This window comes from Eretmochelys imbricata, chromosome 5 (assembly GCF_965152235.1).
Source record: "Eretmochelys imbricata isolate rEreImb1 chromosome 5, rEreImb1.hap1, whole genome shotgun sequence".
NCBI lineage: Eukaryota > Metazoa > Chordata > Testudines > Cheloniidae > Eretmochelys > Eretmochelys imbricata.
In genome coordinates this window covers 5,978,857-6,000,947 of record NC_135576.1, presented here as the reverse complement: position 1 = coordinate 6,000,947, position 22,091 = coordinate 5,978,857, and the positions used below count along the sequence as shown (strand labels likewise).

Below are 22,091 nucleotides of genomic sequence, written 5' to 3'. Positions count from 1 at the left end.
GAGGAGAGTAACTGAAACTGACTACACTATGCAAGCTGAGACAAATACACGAAGTCCACAGCACAGAGAGAAATAAATTGGATTTTAAAAATGTATTCAGTGCTATTTAAGGTGTTAACAGAATCATAGATAAAATTTTGATATGATTTTTAAATCAATGCTACCACTTTAAAGGCATCTTTAATATTATTAAATACTAATGAAACATGGCTTTTTCCTGGTTGCTCCAAACCAATATTTTCCCTCCAATGAGCTACCAAACCACCCCTGTAAACCACAGCTTAAACACTGAAAGGATGAATGACCCTTAACTACAATGACACAAATGTAATACCATGACCTGTATTCCATATGTGTATCTACTGTAGGGTGGTACCAACAGAAGCAAGATAATGGCAAAATCTGCTCGTATGGAAACACAGAGCAGCAATATATTATCTAAATATTCTGAAGTGTAATAGGCTTGTGCCAGAGGATGTTAAACTGTCTGTATGTCAGGGAAACTCACAGGATACACATACTGTAAGTAAGTAGGGATTTGGGGGTCTATCTTGCTTAGAGTGGAAGTCCTAGGCTAACTCGTAACTGGACTGAAAGGTTGAGAAAAAAATAACTTCACATAGGTTCTTGATTAGTCTTTGGTATAATAATCATTGCAAAACTTCCTCACTATGCCCCATGAACTTCTAGATTTCATTTTTTTAGTTCCATCAAAATAAAAGCTTTGACACCAACCGAAAACAATTTCTCTCAGAGAGTCTTAAGGAGTAAAGCCCTGTCAAAAGTGGTTGGAAAATGACATATGAAGCACTACTTACTAGAGCTACAGGACACATTTTTGTTTGCCCTCAAAGTTGAAGTTTTATTGAAGACAAAGCATTAACTTCAATTCAGTTTGCCAGCAATAAGTTAAGGATCAAACCTGTGAACCACATAATGTAAGCCCCTAGCAATACAAGAAGAGTTCAGCATTTTCTACATCTATTCCAAGCAGTAAGAAAAACAGTGACTCTTTAAATAGAATACAAATTGCAGAACTTTCTGTTCAATTTTTTTGTTAAACGTTAGCTGAGAAATTGTTTTTGTGTCAATTAAGAGAGACTAGTTTGAAATAGAGATGCTGATAGAAAACTGCCGCAAATTTCTCTCTACTTGAGATGGACGAATGAATGTCCTGGGTAAAGATTGCACCCACGCGAACATCTAGGGACGGCATTTGGCCATACTGAACTAATACAAACCTTACCAGTTCTTTCAGAACTTTCCCCCTTCTCACTGGTTTCAACTACATGAGTCTATTGTCAGTTGTGCACTGAAGAGAATCTACCACCATGAAAATAGGTGTCTCAATCCAAGAATGCAGAAAAGGCTGCTAAATAAAAGGAAATAATTCCCTAGTATGAGGTACAGACTGTAAGACCTTCTGCTCCATATTCAAGAACTCATCTTTCTGCCACCTACACTTATTTTGGGGAGCCTCTTTTAATCTCCACATTTCCTGCCAACATATGCTTTTTCTTAAAGGACTTATCTTACTCTGTGATAGCCAATGCTTGCCAGTGTACCAGAAAAATCAACATAGGCATTATGGTGCCTCTTAACTACTGAGCACCATAGGAGAAGTATTCATGGTAAGACTTGTCTCTGCCTCAAAGATCCTAACATATAATTTGGTAGAACACAATGATTTGCTAAATGCATACGATGGAAAATATCTCATAGCTGCACAGTAGCCCAGACTACTGACTGTCTTGATACTGTTCTCTTAAGGAGCAAGATTCTTACTGCCAGGAAACCACTGGCAGGTAGCAACATCAGTGGTTAACTTGAGACACCAGAAATCATATGATAAATGTAGGTCCAACAATATATCTTCCTTCTCTGAATTCAGACCATTCATCCAACGTGATGTCTTAGAAGCACTACAGCAAAACCAAGCCACCACCTGCAACTCTGACCCAGGACCTTCTTGGCTAAAACAGAAGTGAAAGCATATAGGATTCCTAACCAAGATATTGGACACCTCCTGCAAGGAAGAAATGCTAAAAGCCCATCTAAAGCATACCATGGTTTGATTGGAACTTAAACCTACCCATGATGTAACTGACCTTTTCCAAACCAGCTAGAGACCCTGGGAAAAAGGAGGACCAAATGATAGAAATCACTCCCCCAAAAACTTTCATAAATATGACTGTGGGATCAGTCTGGTGGTCACACAAACAAAAGGGAACAGAAAAGCAAGAAATTAGGACCACATCACGGACCTAGTCAAGCTCTCCCCGCAGTCACTCACCACATTGCTATATTTGGATCCAGACACTGGATCTGGTGTGCTTCTAAATCCACTAAATCTGAGCAGAGTCCAAGCTTAGAGCTTCTCAGACTCAGTCCTGGAGTGCAGACTCCTAGTCTGGTACTCCTTCTCAGAAATGGGACCTCCATGGTTCAGCTGCTGTAGGTCCCGAGACCAGTACTGAACTCTCCAACTCTCCATAGTAGACTAAGCACACACTTTCCCAGAGTTCCATTCTAGTCAGTATTCTGGTTTACAATTTAACCCTTCAAGGGAAATTAACTTCCTACACACACACAGCCACTGTCTCTGCTTTCTCTATGAATAGAGAGATCCATCCAAAAACCTCCTTCCAGTGTTCTCACCACTCGAAGAGCCCTTTGGGTTTTTGGTCAGTCCTTCCAGAGTCCCAAGACCCTTCTACTCCTGCTCAGCCTTCAGGTTCTCTCTCTCTTTCTCTGCCCCTGCAGCAATCTTACTCCAGCTTGTTCAGGTCCAGCAGACAAATGGTTGCCCCTAGCTCAGAAAGCATGTATATTTTTTAAACAGCAGCCTCTTAATTTGTTCTCCTCCTCTGCTGAGGAATTTCCATTATTCCAACTCCAAATCCTACAGACGACCTGGGAGAACTAGCTTCCTTTAGCTTGGCCAATCTCTTTAGCATATTTATTCTTTTACCAATGCTAAGTCATTCCATGTCACTACTTCTCTGAAATTATTGTCCTACAGCTGCTTCCAGACAGAGCATGACATGGCCCTTGAAAATGGCTGATTCAATACACACTGAAGGTTATACAGAGTACATAGAGTTCACAAAATCAATTAAAATTCACAAATTGTACATAGATTCCCAAACCATCAGAACAAAAAAACTAACTATAAGCCACCGTCCAATGATGGGGTAACACACAGAGCCTTGGCAAGTTTAATATGTCTACTTGCATTGGAACAGAGCAGCAAGGCCTCACGATACCTGAAGTGACAGCTGAAAGTCAGAACCACATTCACTTGAGTTTTATTCCGAAACATTAAGAGATGGGTAAAATTTTCAAGAGCACCTAAGTGCCTACTAAAATCAATGGAAACTTAGGAGAATAAGTCACTTAGTTGCTTTTGACAATGATGCCTGATGTGGCTAAAAATAATATTTATGGGATAATATTTATAACAAACAGGAGAGAGATCTCTCTCCTGAGATGTGAAACCTGAAACAAAGAAAGAACTCAAGCATAACTGGAAAAGTTCATGCCCCCGTAAGACTAACTCCTCTGTTCACAACTAGGGCCCTACCAAATTCATGGCCATGAAAAACGTGTCATGGACCATGAAATCTGGCTATTGCAAAGGGGGTCAATGTATTGCCACCCTTACTTCTGCACCGCCTTCAGAGCTGGGCTCCCGGCCAGCATCCGCTGCTCTCCATCTGCCCAGCTCTGAAGGCAGCGCTGCCACCAACAGCAGCACAAAAGTAAGGGTGACAGTACCATGACACCCTGCACTAGCTTTGCAATACCCTCCCCTCACATACACTTACCTTTTGGGTACACCCACAGTTACAACACCACGACATTTCAGATTTAAATATATGAAAGCATGAAATTAAAGATTTTTTAAATCCTATGACCATGAAATTTACCAAAAAGGACCATGAATTTGGTAGAGCCCTATTCAGATAATCACTGTAGATAATCACTGGCATATGGTCCTATCCTGAGATGTGATTATGTAAAGACAGGAACTTTCTACCCCACTGATCTCTTCCTTGTCTGTATTCAAAGTCAGACCTGCTGGCTGTAGTGACTACCAAGCATTTTTACTACTTTTTTTTTTTTTATGCTCATGTTAGTGTAACAGTCTGTCAGTGGCTGGGATCAAACCTGGGACCTCTGAAGCTTAATACATGAATCTCTACTATCTGAGCGAAGACAGCTCTCTTAACCAAGGCTGTTGAATGCTCATCAACTGCTAGCTGGTCTAGTCACTACTAGAAGGGGGAAGATTGCCACATCAAGCAGGCATGGGTAGGGGCCGTCGAATCGTGGAAGTCAACGAATGGCTACGCAGGTGGTGTCGGAGAGAAGGCTTTGGATTCTTTGACCATGGGATGGTGTTCCATGAAGGAGGAGTGCTGGACAGAGACGGGCTCCACCTTACGAAGAGAGGGAAGAGCATCTTTGCGAGCAGGCTGGCTAACCTAGTGAGGAGGGCTTTAAACAAGGTTCACCGGGGGAAGGAGACCAAAGCCCTGAGGTAAGTGGGAAAGCGGGATACCGGGAGGAAGCACAGGCAGGAATGTCTGTGAGGGGAGGGCTCCTGCCTCATACTGAGAATGAGGGGCGATCAGCAGGTTATCTCAAGTGCTTATATACGAATGCGCTAAGCCTTCGAAACAAGCAGAGAGAACTGGAGGTCCTGGTGATGTCAAGGAATTATGACGTGATTGGAATAACAGACTTGGTGGGATAACTCACATGACTGGAGTACTGTCATGGATGGTTATAAACTGTTCAGGAAGGACAGGCAGGGCAGAAAAGGTGGGGGAGTAGCACTGTACGTAAGGGAGCAGTATGACTGCTCAGAGCTCCGGTACGAAACTGCAGAAAAACCTGAGTGTCTCTGGATTAAGTTTTGAAGCGTGAGCAACAAGAGTGATGTAGTGGTGGGAGTCTGCTAGAGACCACCGGACCAGGGGGATGAGGTGGATGAGGCTTTCTTCCGGCAGCTCGCAGAAGCTACTAGTTCGCACGCCCTGGTTCTCATGGGTGACTTTAATTTTCCTGATATCTGCTGGGAGAGCAATACAGCGGTGCATAGACAATCCAGGAAGTTTTTGGAAAGCGTAGGGGACAATTTCCTGGTGCAAGTGCTAGAGGAGCCAACTAGGGGGGGAGCTTTTCTTGACCTGCTGCTCACAAACCGGGAAGAATTAGTGGGGGAAGCAAAAGTGGATGGGAATCTGGGAGGCAGTGACCATGAGTTGGTTGAGTTCAGGATCCTGACACGGGGAAGAAAGGTAAGCAGCAGGATACGGACCCTGGACTTCAGGAAAGCAGACTTCGACTCCCTCAGGGAACGGATGGGTAGGATCCCCTGGGGGACTAACATGAAGGGGAAAGGAGTCCAGGAGAGCTGGCTGTATTTCAAGGAATCCCTGTTGAGGTTACAGGGACAAATCATCCCGATGAGTTGAAAGAATAGTAAATATGGCAGGCGACCAGCTTGGCTTAACGGTGAAATCCTAGCGGATCTTAAACATAAAAAAGAAGCTTACAAGAAGTGGAAGGTTGGACATATGACCAGGGATGAGTATAAAAATATTGCTCGAGCATGTAGGAATGAAATCAGGAGGGCCAAATCGCACCTGGAGCTGCAGCTAGCAAGAGATGTCAAGAGTAACAAGAAGGGTTTCTTCAGGTATGTTGGCAACAAGAAGAAAGCCAAGGAAAGTGTGGGCCCCTTAATGCATGAGGGAGGCAACCTAGTGACAGAGGATGTGGAAAAAGCTAATGTACTCAATGCTTTTTTTGCCTCTGTCTTCACGAACAAGGTCAGCTCCCAGACTGCTGCGCTGGGCATCACAACATGGGGAATAGATGGCCAGCCCTCTGTGGAGAAAGAGGTGGTTAGGGACTATTTAGAAAAGCTGGACGTGCACAAGTCCATGGGGCCGGACAAGTTGCATCCGAGAGTGCTAAAGGAACTGGCGGCTGTGATTGCAGAGCCATTGGCCATTATCTTTGAAAACTCGTGGCGAACGGGGGAAGTCCCAGATGACTGGAAAAAGGCTAATGTAGTGCCAATCTTTAAAAAAGGGAAGGAGGAGGATCCTGGGAACTACAGGCCAGTCAGCCTCACCTCAGTCCCCGGAAAAATCATGGAGCAGGTCCTCAAAGAATCAATCCTGAAGTACTTACATGAGAGGAAAGTGATCAGGAACAGTCAGCATGGATTCACCAAGGGAAGGTCATGCCTGACTAATCTAATCGCCTTCTATGATGAGATTACTGGTTCTGTGGATGCAGGGAAAGCAGTGGATGTATTGTTTCTTGACTTTAAAGCAAAGCTTTTGACACGGTCTCCCACAGTATTCTTGTCAGCAAGTTAAGGAAGTATGGGCTGGATGAATGCACTATAAGGTGGGTAGAAAGCTGGCTAGATTGTTGGGCTCAACGGGTAGTGACCAATGGCTCCATGTCTAGTTGGCAGCCGGTGTCAAGTGGAATGCCCCAGGGGTCGGTCCTGGGGCTGGTTTTGTTCAATATCTTCATAAATGATCTGGAGGATGGTGTGGATTGCACTCTCAGCAAATTTGCGGATGATACTAAACTGGGAGGAGTGGTAGATACGCTGGAGGGCAGGGATAGGATACAGAGGGACCTAGACAAATTCGAGGATTGGGCCAAAAGAAATCTGATGAGGTTCAATAAGGACAAGTGCAGGGTCCTGCACTTAGGACGGAAGAACCCAATGCACAGCTACAGACTAGGGACCGAATGGCTAGGCAGCAGTTCTGCAGAAAAGGATCTAGGGGTTACAGTGGACGAGAAGCTGGATATAAGTCAGCAGTGTGCCCTTGTTGCCAAGAAGGCCAATGGCATTTTGGGATGTATAAGTAGGGGCATAGCAAGCAGATCGAGGGACGTGATCGTCCCCCTCTATTCGACATTGGTGAGGCCTCATCTGGAGTACTGTGTCCAGTTTTGGGCCCCACACTACAAGAAGGATGTGGATAAATTGGAGAGAGTCCAGCGAAGGGCAACAAAAATTATTAGGGATCTGGAACACATGACTTATGAGGAGAGGCTGAGGGAACTGGGATTGTTTAGTCTGCAGAAGAGAAGAATGAGGGGGGATTTGATAGCTGCTTTCAACTACCTGAGAGGTGGTTCCAGAGAGGATGGTTCTAGACTATTCTCAGTGGTAGAAGAGGACAGGACAAGGAGTAATGGTCTCAAGTTGCAGTGGGGGAGGTTTAGGTTGGATATTAGGAAAAACTTTTTCACTAGGAGGGTGGTGAAACACTGGAATGTGTTACCCAGAGAGGTGGTAGAATCTCCTTCCTTAGAAGTTTTTAAGGTCAGGCTTGACAAAGCCCTGGCTGGGATGATTTAATTGGGGATTGGTCCTGCTTTGAGCAGGGGGTTGGACTAGATGACCTCCTGAGGTCCCTTCCAACCTTGATATTCTATGATGGGTTACATATTCTTCCTGGTTGGGGAAGAACATCCTGAGCTTTAGAGACACCCCAGTTGAAATCCTGAACAACCCTCCTCCCCCTTTGTAATACTGACAGACTCGGTGTCAGCAACTGGGATCAAACCTGGGACCTCTGAATCATAAAGCAGGAGTTATGATATTTAAATCTGCCAGAGCCAAGGCACACTTCTCACTCAGCCAAGCCTGTTGAAGATCAATCTCTAGCTGATCTAAACACCACTAGAACAGGACAGAGTGCCAAACCAAGCAGGCATAAGTTACATAAGCAGTTAAGAGGAAGTGTGAGATGTATTGTGCATCACCAGAATTGCTTACTAAGCTTCAATAACTTACACCTGTAGAAACCCACTGAAAATAAATCACACAGGTTTTATTGAATTCCTAATTGGGACTGCAGAACCTTATCTCCAGCCATTCATGAGAAGACAGCTCGTCTTTTAGAGTCCATGTTGAGTTTGCAAGAGTAGTAGTTAGAAAACCTATTTTTACTTGTAAGAAAAGCACATTACAGATGGAAATCAACGAGTGACAAACATGCAACCCTACAGTGCCATTTTTACAGAATCAAATTTCACAGCAGAGCTGCACAACACCTTAAATAATCATATGCTAACAAGTGCGTGGCTTCATCTCTCCAAGTGCACACCCATCTTCCAGAAATGAAGCAGTATTGGGATACTGAGAAGCCTCCCTTTCTGCAGACCATAGAAAGAAGATGAGAGTTACTGGGTAAGTCATTTTTTCCCTTTGCTGGAGGTAGATGAATGAGAGAGTAGTTCTGGCTTGGAATAAAAAGGATCTGGCTGGCTTAAAATCATAGTGTGGGATGCCAACACAGCACACTGACTTTCACTTTTTCTGCACCTGCCTCAGCACAGACAGGTTGCAGCCCCATGTAGACAGCCTTACCTTTTGATTCCCTGGCTTTTAAAAATGAGAGTGTTTGAGTGAGTTTTGATAGTCATGATTGTTCTATAACATTTTATTCCTCAATACTCTGTATATACATTCTTCAGCTAGTTCATTTTTAAATCACTTTAGCAGTTAAACTGTCACACTTATGCACAATCTGACACCTCAGAGTCACAGTTTGAATATTTCAGTTCTATTACTTTTAATTCTGTGCCAGTTAATCATATTTTATTTAAGGCAAAATGTTAATCTTCTGATCTTAAAAATCATAGTACTTTACCTTTTTATGGCTGCATATTAAAATAAGGATACTTGCCAATTACCTAGAGCCCTCTTTCCAGGATTAAAATGATAAATTGACAACAGGTCAGCTCAGAATCTCTGCAGTACAACAGTCTCTTTTGCATGCTGCAAATGCCCTCTTCACACTTCCCAGTACTCTAGCTGAAATTAACAGCTAGACTTGTCAATTTACAGCCCACTTGGTAGGATGATCTCACTTTAATTCTAGAACCAAAGCTTAAACAGAGTATCCTGGCTCCAAAGAGCCAGCTCTAATAAACCTGCTGCAACCGTTAGCTCAAAAAAGTAGTTACTTCATTTGCAGCTCAGAATTGGGGGTTCTTTGGAAGTCTATTTTGAGGACAAAGTGTGAAAAGAACAGAAGTGGATTAGTATTTTTGGTTTTCTTTTTTTCCTGACTGTACTTTTATGCTGCCAAAAAACAGTTGCCACAGTACTTAGCATGTTTGTAGTGCTCAGATCTCTTTATAGAATCAGGTCCTATATTGCGAGCACTTTCAGAGAGGGATCTTATCTCCCTACTTGTCTGCAAAGCAACCAGCAAGGTGTTCACTGTACATAAATAACAACAGAAGTTCTCACAAGTCCAGAACCCATCAGTGTATGTCACCCACTATAACCATCATAGTTTGCCCACATGGCTCCTTATACATAAAATACCTCTTCCTTTCCAGTTCACCAACCCACCACCCCATCTGTATTCAGTTCCCTCCTTGATAATCACTTCTTCTACAATTTCCACAAGAAGGGAGACAGTTCTGTATAAAAAACAAGGACAATGACAAAGCTGTTTGATGTATTCTCTTCTTTGATCTTCCCTGTATCCTAGCTTTTTTGTTTGAGTTTTTGGGGATTGTGGAATTTCTTTATCTTTGTCTTGTACAGGGCCTAGCACATGATTTGTTAAGTGCCAACACTGAATAAGAATAATATACAAATATTAATCCTCACTATGCCATGGAAGGTAAGTAAGTCCTATCCCCATCTGTGGAAGAAGGAAGTGAATTAAATTGCCCAATGTCACACCAATAACTCAGTGGCAGAGCTTGAAATGGAACTCAGGAGTTGCTAGTTCCCACTCCTGTGCCCATTCCATGAGGCCATACTGCCTCCTAGCAATGTCCTGCATAGCTGGATACTTATTTGTTCCTATCAACATAACCAAACACTATGGTTGTACCAAAGAGCACCTGCCATCATCTTTCAGAAGCATGGTTTCTAGACCCACGGTCAATGCAGAGGTAGAGGAAAGGAGCTCACAGGGAACAAATATGGAGTGTTTTGTTTTGTTTTTAAAAGAGTAAAATAAAAAGAGTGATCTTTTACCCTGAAACTCCCCTCTCATCATTTAGTTATGATTATTGACACTAGCCTCCCTGCACTGTCATCTTCCCCTGCTTTTACAGTCTTAACTTTGGGCCTGACCCAATGCTCTTTGGGGTAGGAACTTTTCTTGAGTAAACATGTGACACCAATAACGTAGTACGTAATAAAGAGTAACCACCACCTTTTAATTAGCCACAGCCCTTAAACTGGTGATTTCACCAACGCATACAGGATTACGACAACTTTGTGTTTTAAAAAACCTAATAAATTGATGAGAGGATTCCGTGGGCATTTTGGCTGCCTGGTCTTCTATCCAGAAACTGACATCTTCTCCAATCCTGCAGCCTCTGTTCAATGGTGGTCAATTATTCAGAAGGTAAATCCAAGGCGGTGAAGTTTGTTTAAATTGATAACTTGCTTTATACATCAAAAGTGAGTTGATATACAAAGTAGTCCCCTTCGTGGGTACTATCTCCTCCACGAGGAAAATGAAATTCCTCACCCTCCCTAAATAAGGTATTTGTAAAAACATTTTAGAGTGACTGCTAAGGTTGAGAATGAAGTTTTACTTCATAAAGCTATTTAGAGTGAGACAAACTATATCTAAAAAGTGCAGATATGCTTTTTTTAATTTCCTTTGCACTTCAGGGAAGGGGGAGGGAAAAGCATCTCTGATTTGTATATTAAAGCACAAGCATCTGTCCTACTGATGATATTCTAGGGAAGCACATTAGCATAAAATTTAACGATGTCAAATAAGTGGATGTGAAATAGGGACTGCGTAAAGACACTATTTCCAAGCCTGACAGAAACATCACTGTTTAGAAATGCAAATGAAACCATTATGTTCAATAATTATATGAAAATATGAACAGTTCAGCATGTTTTCCAGCCCTGATGGCAGTTAATGGGATGTACGCTTATGTAAATAACTACTATTAAAGCTAATGCTGAAAAAAAACTAATAAATTCATACTAAAGCAACTGATTTAGTACGCTTTTAAACCCCAGCAGTGCTCACTTATTAGAAAGGAGTGCATTCTTATGTTTAGAACTCATTACTGTTACAAGTCACTGCAACTCCATCAATTCCCATGCATTAATGAAAATGGGACACACACCGAAAAAAGCATTGCCTCTCAGCAGTTTTCTTTAAAGACAAAATATAGGGGTATTACCATCATGGGACCTTGAGGGGAACTTCTCAGCAACGTAATCTTTATTACAAAAACTGAACTCCCTGTGCTATAACCTGGGGGAATTTTGGTCCCAAGAAGGGCTACCCTTATGTAAAACTTTCGACATATTTACAATGCCAGCAGCTGTGTTACCACCAATAAAAAAATATTTTCACTATTAAAAAGGCATTTATAAAAACTGAAATGTGCTCTAGTATGTGAGTTGAAAAACAAGAACATGGAATAAAAATTATTATTTTCAAAGCCAAAACATGAAGGTGTAATGAAAACAGAATTAAGTGGCAAGAGTACAGATGGTAGAGTTCTGAGATACTCTGAAACCAGACAGAAGAGTAACAGCCGTGTTAGTCTGTATTTGCAAAAAGAAAAGGAGTACCTGTGGCACCTTAGAGACTAACCAATTTATTTGAGCATTAGCTTTCGTGAGCTACATCCAATGCATCCGATGAAGTGAGCTGTAGCTCACGAAAGCTTATGCTCAAATAAATTGGTTAGTCTCTAAGGTGCCACAAGTACTCCTTTTCTTCTGTCTGGGTAAATTCCACCCAGAGTTTTACATTTATACTTTTAATGACCTCCTGGAGAACACTGGAATTAAGACTTCTCAGGAAAATGGTGTATTTTCTTTGGTTAGTTGCTCTATTTCCCTAATGTTTTTCAAAAAGTTGTTGACTTTCTTGTTCAAACATCACAGTTCTAGCTGGAAACAAAGTAATGTCAGCATAGCAAGGTGTAAGCTATAAAACCCCTCTGGACATTAAAAGCTGAGATTTATCCAGTGTCTAACATTTCACAGTTATCCCCTCTTCATTTTCCAATCATCCTCAGAAAATTAGATATTCTGGCACCCACTAGATGATGATAAGCACATCAAGGCTGGAAATGTCTTCCCATTAGTTTGTATTGCCTCTCGATATTTAAAATTAAGGCCAGACACGGAACAAGATTCCAGCCCTACAAATGACTGTATGTGAAAGGACTGCTGCACCCATGCAGAGCCCCACTAAAATCAAATGGTGCTTCATGCTAGCAGAGCAATTCATCTGTGTTCAAAGCTGCATTCTAGTACCAAAGGTGGCTGTATGAGGCTATGGATCTCTCACCATAAGTGCGAAGTCAACAAGACTACAGACAACTGTAGAATCCCACACTGTAGAAAGAGAAAAAAATCTTGGTAAGTTAGGGCTTCTCTATATGGCAAGACAGTACGCAGCAAGGTGGGGTATACATCTACAGCACACTAGCTTGCTGTGTGGACTTTCAAAGAGTGGTAGGTCAAAGCATACTACAGATCTTTTAGTATGCGGTAGCAGGGTCCACAGATGCACAACAAGCTAGAGCATTGTAGATTTACACCCAAGCTTGGTGCGCTTAAAATCACCATATATACAAGCCCTTATTCTTTTCATCTGGCATGAGCTAACAGGGTACAAGATTATTCTTAAGTACAGGTAGATCACACAGTCCACTAGATCAAAGTTAAAAAAATATTACAATTCATTTCAGACAATGCTCTCTCCACTTTAAAGACAGAGAGGCAGGTCCTGTCCTGAGGAACTTACAATTTAAAAGACAAAAGACCAGACAGGAAGGCACTGAAAGAGACCAAGAGGATGACAGCATACAATATCAAACTAATTTGTTCACCCTGTAAGGCTAACACGCACAGTAACAATTACGATCACTATGACAAATGTTTGGGAGAAAACAGATCTCATTGCTTTCACTGAACCCCTCTGTCCTAAGGGAGGGCGGGGAAGTGTTTTGTCATCTAGACCGTTAAAACTATTTCACAAGCGAAGGCCATTCTAAGGTTAAAAACAGCGAGAAAATTGCTACTGATTAATAATAAAGCCATTCATTTTATTCTTCAAATCTAAAGTAATTACAAGCCAGAGTATGGCAAATGGATTTAGCTGAAGCCATTACGTCAGAAGACTCCTTTAAAGAAGAACAGTAATTTAAAACACTAAACTGAATAATGAACTCTCCTGAACAACAATTATTATGGGATTGATTTATTGAAAGTGCATTTAATCACGCAAGAAATGTTTAAACTTTCCAAAATAGTTCAGGGAGACTGCAACACCAATAGCAGAGTCAGCCCAATGTGATCATTACAGCTGAGGACCTAAAGCGGACAGGGAATTTATTGAGTTTGGAACAATAAAGTACGTCAATCTCTCCGAATCCACATTTCTAGTCAATTTCTTACAGTACAGACTTCAGCAATTAATCTCATTTACCATTTGTGCCTCCTTTTAGGAGGTCTCAGTCATTGTTTTCATGTGGGGCCAAGTGTTACCAAGTAGAACGTAACTCAGAAAAGATGTTCTGGGAGCTCACGGCTCTAAATCTAGCAATGTTTCACCTGAAAAGGTTCAGCAACATTAAAAGAATAGTTGGAATAATCCACCCAGTTAAGTAGCATGGTTAGTTTGCATACTTCTGTGGATATGGTTAAATTGGCAGTTAGTGCATTGTCCTCCTCAGTAAACACCAGATTTTCCAGAGTGGAATGAATTTATCTGACCTATGTAGGCTTATTCTTTAGGGGGACTGCAGATGACTTGGGATCTCACTGCTGCCCTGACAGCAAAGGGTCTATCTCAGATGCTTTCAGACAATATCTATAGATGGGCACACTCCGGATCTTGCTTTTCGTTCAGAAGCAAAAATGACTGGAGTAGGTGACTATTACACCTGTGCAAAATGCAACTCAGCTCCCAGCATGAAGACAGATTCCTGGTATCTCATATGAAGAGTACTATGCAGCCTGTGGGCCGCTACCAGTGACTACAGGATGATGACTCATTGTCTTCAGCCATCAAAACAGTGGCTCAAAAATATTCTAGCCTCAGCCTCAAGGATCACCTTAATATACAAATGGCCTGAAATGTGTAAGAAATCTGGGGCCAATGTTAAAAAGCAAGCAGCAGTCATCATTTGCCAAGGCAGATTCCAAGAAGTCTTATGCCATGGCTTTTGGATAAGGGAGGGTTCCTCCTCCTGCATCAGAAGACAGCCAGCAAAACTGTCCCAAAAATTTCAGTCTGAATCCCAAAGCCAACAGCTCAGTTTCTCTCTTCTCAAAACCATACCCATAAATTTAAAAGGCAATTCACACAAACAAAATCTGTATCTGGAACGTTAACAAAAGCTCCCACAGATTTCAGTGGGGTGTTTCGTGACTAATGCTTTGAAATTTTACTCTAAAAATTCTGATTTATACATAGTTAAAGCTGATAGTCAGACTTTTAACTCCCCTGGTTAATCCTAAACATTGCAACACCAGTGACAGACAATATGGTCACCTTTTGTTCTAAAGTATTTATTTGCAGTCTATCAGCAAGAGGGATTTAATTAAGACTAAACATTCAGCTTTATATGAATTTACAGGCTTTGATATGTTTAAACGCTTATTTTAATGTAGGTTGTGCCTGGTGTTAGTTTAGGAGTTCATAAAAATTTCAAAAATGTATTATTTACCCAGTAGTCCTTGACTGATTCTTCTACACTTAAGAAGTTCCTAAATACATATAACAAGTTCCTAAATACATATATTATTTAACTGGTGCTGTCATTACGGTCTAGCATATAAATATTCAGGGACTTTTTAATATGCTGAGCTTTTATCCAAATGACCAAAATGGTTGCTTGGAAATATTTACTAGTGGGTAGCCAATAATATCACTGAGGGAAGGACCTTCAAAGACTGAGGCACTATGAATGATAGAGAATGCCGAGTTACTAATTTGTCATTGTTTCTGCTCTTCCCCCTTCTCCCCCACCCCCCAACATCCTCTTCCCAGCATCAAACACCTTATATCACTGTAGCATGTATCCATACATTAGAAAGCAAGGAAACAAAAAAAAATATCAATCAGCACTGAACATTATAAGCTATGGCCACTCAGTTCCCTTAAACTGAAAAATAGAAATGAGGAAAAAGTTATTAATTTCCAGTCATTCTGCAACAGTGGATTTGAACTTCAGTATTATTAGACCTAGACAAAGAGTAACAAAAACCTTGACATCAGTTTTTTCTCTGAGATACCCCTCTTTAAACAATTTCTCATAACCAGTGGGGGAAATTCACTCTGAAGTGCTGAAAAGGCATCCATTCATCAAATAAGCTCTGTAACATAGCTCAAAAAAGTGATTTATGTTAGGGTGAGGTCCAATATTAGAGATTTCTTTTGAATTCCATACAGTTAAAGTTACAGCCAAAGGCCAAGATTTTCAAAAATTGGTGCCTGAGGTTAGGTTTCTAAATCCTTATTTGATACATAAATAATCAGCCTGACTTTCAGAAGTGCTGAGTACCCAGCAGCTCCCAGTGAACTCCTGCAAAAAGCAGAGTCTCTTCTGTTTCAAGTCTTTTCCTTCTTGCCTTTCATCTCTTTCCTGAAAGGCCAGACAGAGGTGGGGAAAAGAGACATGAAATAGAACTTAGGTATGAACTTTAGGAAGGAGAGATAGAGGGTACAACTGTCAGATAGATGCATGTGCGCTTACCACAGCTGTGCACTCAAATCAGGTAATTTCATAAACAGTCATGTGCACCTCTGACCATTTCCTGTAGTAGTAATGGAGCATGCAAATTAGGAATGCAATTGCATGCATAAGTGTGTGATAACTAGGCCCCAAAACACAAAAAATTATGTGGGTTGGCAGAGGCGTCTATGTAAGGGCTCCCTCTTCATTATCCTCTGTTTCTTGGTTGGCAGCAACACACAATTCTATATATGGGATCATCCGAAACAGGGCTGGGGAAATGGAGGGTAAAAGTCAATTTATTTGCCTTTTATCTTAAAAATGAAGGTGGATTCTGTGAGATTTAGAGAAGCACAATGCAGGGTAGGATCAGAAAACCCTCAACACTGATTCTCGCTCTTCACACCAACTAAGTGAATGGCATTGAGCAAGTCACTTAACTTTATGATGTTCCTTTGGAAAATTGGGGCTAATCCTACATTCCGGAGGTGTTGGGCAGATAATTTAGTGCTTTTCATACAAGAGCTATAGAAATGCATAGTTTTGTGATTATATTAGAAATCAAAAGGTTTTCCAGATGATTCCACATAAGAAGCAAATCTATTCATCCTTTCAGCAAGTTAGTACTCTATAATCTCACCTTTCCTAAAAGAATGTTTCCTTAACAATGTAATATTGATAGTAAAGTACTTGTTAAACTTTTGTGAAACCAATCAGTAAGAAAAAATAGCCTTAGTCAATTAGTGTTAAAAACCATACCCGCACAGCACTAGAGATAAATCATAGATTAGCTGAATTAATATGGACAAGGATTTGTTATGTAAACTTGACTGCTGCTTCAAATCAACAGATCATGTTCTATCATAATTTGAGAGAAGTAAAAAAATCCAGGTACACTCCCAATGTAAAAATTTTAACAGAGGTCTATAGGGTTGATGGGCAAAAAATATTTTGAATAAAGGAAAAGGGGAAAGGAGTTGTTCAGTCTGGAAACTTAGCATCCACCACGAAACCATTTTTTCCTCGAAACACTGATCATTTGAGCAGGGAATAAGAGTTCTTGTCAAACAATTTTCTTCCTACAGTCTAGAACCAGAAGAAGTTTCATTTTTCAAAGCCTCTTCCTCTCCCCTTCCCTCATTTGAGGAATGTTGATTCCAGTCCTCACCCCCACAAAAATCTTGAGGTTGGTTTGCCTCATGTTTATGCCTTAACATCATCAAAGGAAAAAGCAAATTTTATCTGCTGCAGCTGAGCCAGCAAGAGAGGCCACAGAGCAACAAACATTGGTTTAATAAGAATTGCAATAATACTGCCACTTATTTCTTAATGGCAATTATTATTGCACATTTTTCAAAGGTGCCCATCACTGGGCATCTTTAGGAGAAATAGTTGTCTTTAAAAAGATATTTACAATACAGAGGCTATTTCCCCAGTGTCTGGAAGTAGGTCATATTTGGGCCTTAAATTACTAATAGCAAGTATCTGCTTCATACGACTTGAACATTTACCAGACTTCTATCTAAAAGATTACAACGAAGTCTCAAAGATCAGGGGAGGGGACATGTTCCCCAACTGGGACAGCAGCAGTGTCTTAGTGGGGAAAATCAGGCCACCTCCTCTCCAGCTTTTGAAAGGAAGAGAAAGAAATAGTTTGGCAAAGCTATAAGCAACTGAAAAGAGGGTTTTATAAAGGGTAGTGCCAGACCACCTTAAAAATAGGTGGTGCTACCAGTCCTGACTACAGTATGGACCCTCTTATGATTGAAAACTTTATGTCTCACTCTGCCAATGATTCATACAGAGCACTGGGCAGGGCTGTCATCTGTTCAATTTTATTCACCAATGGAAAGTACTCAACTGAAGTGTGTTTTCAAGCCTTGGCCACTAAGTATGTAGAAAAAGCTTTTAGTCTTATGTTTTCATAGGTTTTGATTTGTATGGTTCTCTAACCAAACAGCAGTGATCAGTCATGAGACTGGTTCGAACCAGATTCTAATAAAGACATAAGTTCATTTCTCCCTATCTGAGAAACTGCTCAAAGCTCAATACAAAATTCTGTGTAACTCCATAATTCAGTGTGAATTCCCCTTCAGCTTCTTGCATGCAACCCTGAGTCAAAATAGAATCTGGCTCATTTACACACCAGTGCTCGGACAGCCTGGTCCTTCAGAACTCCTTCTGAAGTTCTACACCTTAGAATTGGGCCATTAAGTACACAGTAAAGTACATCCTCATTGAGCTAGTTATTGCTTTTAAGGAAATAAAGACACTTCTCTATAAAGAGAAATATAAGACAATGTGCAAGTTCCACAGTAGTTTCTTTCTGATATTCAAATAAACCCCAGGGAAGGCTGAAACTATAGCTCGTTTGATATTTGCCTCTCACAGACTAGAGAGATTAGTTTGCTATTGTAGGACACTTCTAAGTGCTCAGCTGAATACAATGGTTTGTTAATACAGAGCTAATTACATTAAGTTTTCTAAAAAAAGAACAAGGTAGGTCAAATTTTGAGTCTACCAGCCTTCAGAGGTTCTCTTTAAATTATTATATTCCTGGTACCATCTAGGCAAATAAATTCCCTGTGCATTTGAACAGAACTTGAAGTGGTATCGCTTTATTTGTCAAATAGCAAGAATTTGTATTCAACTTCAGTAAGTCTTTTATACAGCTCCTAGGCACTGGAACAGACTTCAAGAGTTATGAAATTAACTGATCGGAGTTATGTGAAAGATTTTGAATCATTCATGTATGATGGATAACTGTTCCCATAGTTAAAATTATATTGGTTTAAATTATCCTTGTTTTATGTTCATAGGTTTTATAGTTTTATACAGTATGAAACTGCATGTATTAACATTCTGCCATCTTTGCCAGACTTCTCCAAAAAGATGTTTATGCTTGAACAACCCATCTCTGATAAAGGTAAAAAAAACAAAGCAAAAAACTATAGAAGGGGTATATTTCCTTCCCAGTGACTAACAGTCATTAGCATTAATGGAAGTTACATGTACATATTCACCAATCTAGATAATATTCCCACAGAGCGTGCATCTCACTTAAATTCATAAGCACATTAAGACCCAAGAACTAGAACACTCTACCACAAAATCCTGATCCTACTGAAATCAATGCAAAAGTACAAACTGTGGTCCCACTGAAGCCAAGTCTGAAGTTAGAATAGTCTTTGCAAATTTGTTGTATTTTGTGGCAGAAACATGTGCCTTGATATTTCTCAGCACCTACATCATAGTCAGCAAATCTTGTCAGCCTGTATATCATTCAGCAGTAGAGTGAACAGTTTCTTTTATGAAAATTAATGCCACTGTATTAAACAAACCCTCTCTTGTGTTCCCTGTTGGGATTGTTCGTTAGCCTTCTGAAGGTTTAAAGTAGAAAGACAGCAGTCTAAGAACCAGGATTTGGGCGACTGAATACAAGACAGACCAAGGCTCCAACATATTTCAGAGGTCCCTGGTATGCTCAACCTAGTTATAAACCAAGGCCCTGATCCTGCAATCTGATCCATGCAAGTGGACCCCAGTGCATGGATCTGTGCAGATCACAGTCCAGCATTGGGACCCAAACATGTTTTTCAATTTTTAATATGGGTCTAAACTACATAATTTGGATCCATTACTCTTTTTTTTAAAATGTTTGGTTCCATTAATACTGCTTTGTGAACCTCTCCCAGTATGAGCTGGCCAAACCCCGGATCTCAAGGTTTATTTTATTTTAATGCCTTCAGCGTAAATCCTGTCTCTGGACACTGAAAGTAGTGGAAAGCCATGTGAAAGGAGCTTTAGACCGCAATTACAACCGTCTAACAGGATTAAGTGAAAAAAATCTGTAACCATATTTTAATGCATAAACTCCTTATTGCCATTTGTAGTTGACAAATATCTATTTCACAGCAAAATAACATCACTGGAACAGCTGGGCGGCAGTTTCAAGCTCAAATGAAGTAGCAGCACATGCTGACAAGTCATCTCTGATTGCTTTTGAATGGCAGCACATGCAGATTTATTCCCTGCTATAAATTAGAACAATTATCTCTCTGCAGTTCACTTGTTATTTCAGACAGTGAATCCCACCACACGTTGTTTTGGGTTTTTTTAAAAAAGGATATCTTCCCTTTCCTTGATGATAAGTTCATTCTGCTCCTCTAGCTGTCTGATCTTCTTCTCAAATGACTCCTGTTCTGCTCTCAGTCGCTCCTCTGTCTCTTCCTTTTCCTCACTTATCCTGAAACGATTAAAGAGAGACCAACTGCCCTGTCAGAGTGAAATAAAATTCATGACCATGACCTCAGTGCCTAATTTCCAATGGAGGACCGCACGGAAACTACCAAGCAAGGACCCAAAGCTTTGTGCAATTAGATCTGTGCAGACTGACTCTTGTGACCATAATGGAGCCATACTAAGGTCCATACAAGAATAAGGAGCCTACCCATACAGCTCCAGTTGTAGGATCAGGGCCCAAGACAAAGAGTTTAAGAACATATTTCCATTTCTAATTTTACAAGCAAAACATTGTTTGTTTGCACATCTTTTCACCAAAGAAAAAGTTTTTATAGAAACCAGATTTTCTTCTACCAAATGTTTAGGTATTAATACATGAGCAATTGTTTTTGTATCGGCCCTGAGGCCTTGTATCTTGTTGCTTGATATAAATAACCGGACAGCAATTAAAACATGACAACATAAGCAAGGTTTACAATCATAATTTATTTTTCATTTCAAAGTGAACTCCAAAGAGAAGGGGAAAACACCCAAATTATTCTGGCATCGTGTAGGCTGAAGATTATTACCCATAGACTATCCCCAAACAACTCCTACCTATACTAAAAATATGACTTGGAAATCTTGGCTCTGTAAAAGCTCTCCAAAAAATGCTATTTGCTTTAGACAGTTAAACAACATAGTTAATGCTCTTCACTTCCATAGTTCCTTTCATTGAAGGATCTCGAAGTGTTTTACCAATGTTCAGACCCATAGCTGCCATGAGGAAGATAACGGGATTGAATCACAATGTGTAAAAAAGCCAAGAAACTGACCAAGTTTCAGTTTACTTTACTTGGAGGAGGTGGTTTTGGGGCAAGAAGGAGGGCCTGTTCCTTGGAACAAATGGGAAGACATAGGTCACCAGACTCACTGATGTCCCAAGATCTGCAGGGAAATCAGGAACAGACTCAGTCATCCATGTAGCACTCTAACTCACCCATAGGGGGTGTGAAGGGGTTTCAACATTCCAGGGAGCACCCACAAAAATGTTGATTGGGTCAGCATTCCCCAGTACAGGAAAATCCACAGTGGGGGTGAGGCAGAACTCCCTGGCCAAGAGACACCTGCCTGACTCCAACCCCCAACCTTAACCATAGCTCAAACAAAGATTGTACAGAATGAGAAGTAGCTACCTAACAGGGCTGATGCTAAAGCTCAAAATCCCTACTCTCCAAACCCAAGGCCAGAAAATAAAAGTATAAGGGGATGATTTGACCCTGTATGTACACCACCTTTACAGTGGGGCAATCTGAGGCTCCAGAGCTAATCATTAAGTACAGTTTTTTATATCATACATAGCAAGAGATGACTGTGGTGTTAAACCATTCCACCAACAGAGGGCCTATACCCATTTTCTTGTCCTACACAATTCTACACAATGGTGCTGTTCACCAGTCTAGATCCACCACAAGACTGTTTCACATGGGGGCTGCACACACCAGAGGAGGAAAGCAATGCATGTGGAGAAAGCTACATGACCCTGAATTCACCCCCAGGTCCCATTAATATTTGCTCCTATGGCTTCGAATAAGACAACATATGTCTATCACCCAACCCTGCTCCCACCGAGAACTCTAATGCAACAAGCTACAGGAGCAAACATCACTTTAGGTTCAGGCTTTTGCATCTCACCAGTATTAGCTTCTTCTTTCTGAATCTACAGCACTCATTTCAGCTGCAGTATCACACATGGCCTAGCTCCATACAGCCAGTAATAGATGCCTGCACTCCAAGCAGCATGTAGCTTTCCAGCAAGTAGGAAACAGGGAGGAGAGGAGAAGAAAAACAATAGAAAGGAAAGCAACTATACACACAAATGAGATGGGGGGGTGGGGGGGAGCAGAAAAGGGGATGAGAAAATGAACAGAAGAGGAAAAAAGGTGACAGCACTTGCCATGAGGGGATATAAAGGAGGATGGTCATCTGCTAATTGCAAGGGTGATGCAGCACCAAAAAAAGATGTGAGCACAGGGCCACACCAATATACAGCAGAAGTATTCAAACTGGACAAAGCATTAGAAAATGCACTGTAGGGAATTATTCTGTACAGACCAAAGAGG

At 40.9% G+C, this 22,091-nt stretch overlaps 1 protein-coding gene across 6 annotated transcripts in view; it reads right to left on the bottom strand.

Moving 5' to 3' along the window:
* The window catches only part of KIAA1328 (KIAA1328 ortholog), a 296,694-nt gene that overhangs the window by 246,111 nt on the left and 28,492 nt on the right, over window positions 1–22,091 (bottom strand). For 4 of the 6 annotated variants that reach the window (XR_013346104.1, XM_077816624.1, XM_077816625.1 and 1 more), the window contains one exon: window positions 19,878–19,993. Coding sequence is in view for 3 of the 6 variants with exons in the window: in XM_077816624.1 (XP_077672750.1) it covers window positions 19,878–19,993 (116 nt within the window). In the remaining 3 variants the exon portion in view is untranslated. Of the gene's footprint in view, window positions 1–12,353; window positions 15,027–19,877; window positions 19,994–22,091 lie in introns of those variants that run through there. The other 2 variants (XM_077816628.1, XM_077816627.1) reach the window with 2 other exon arrangements.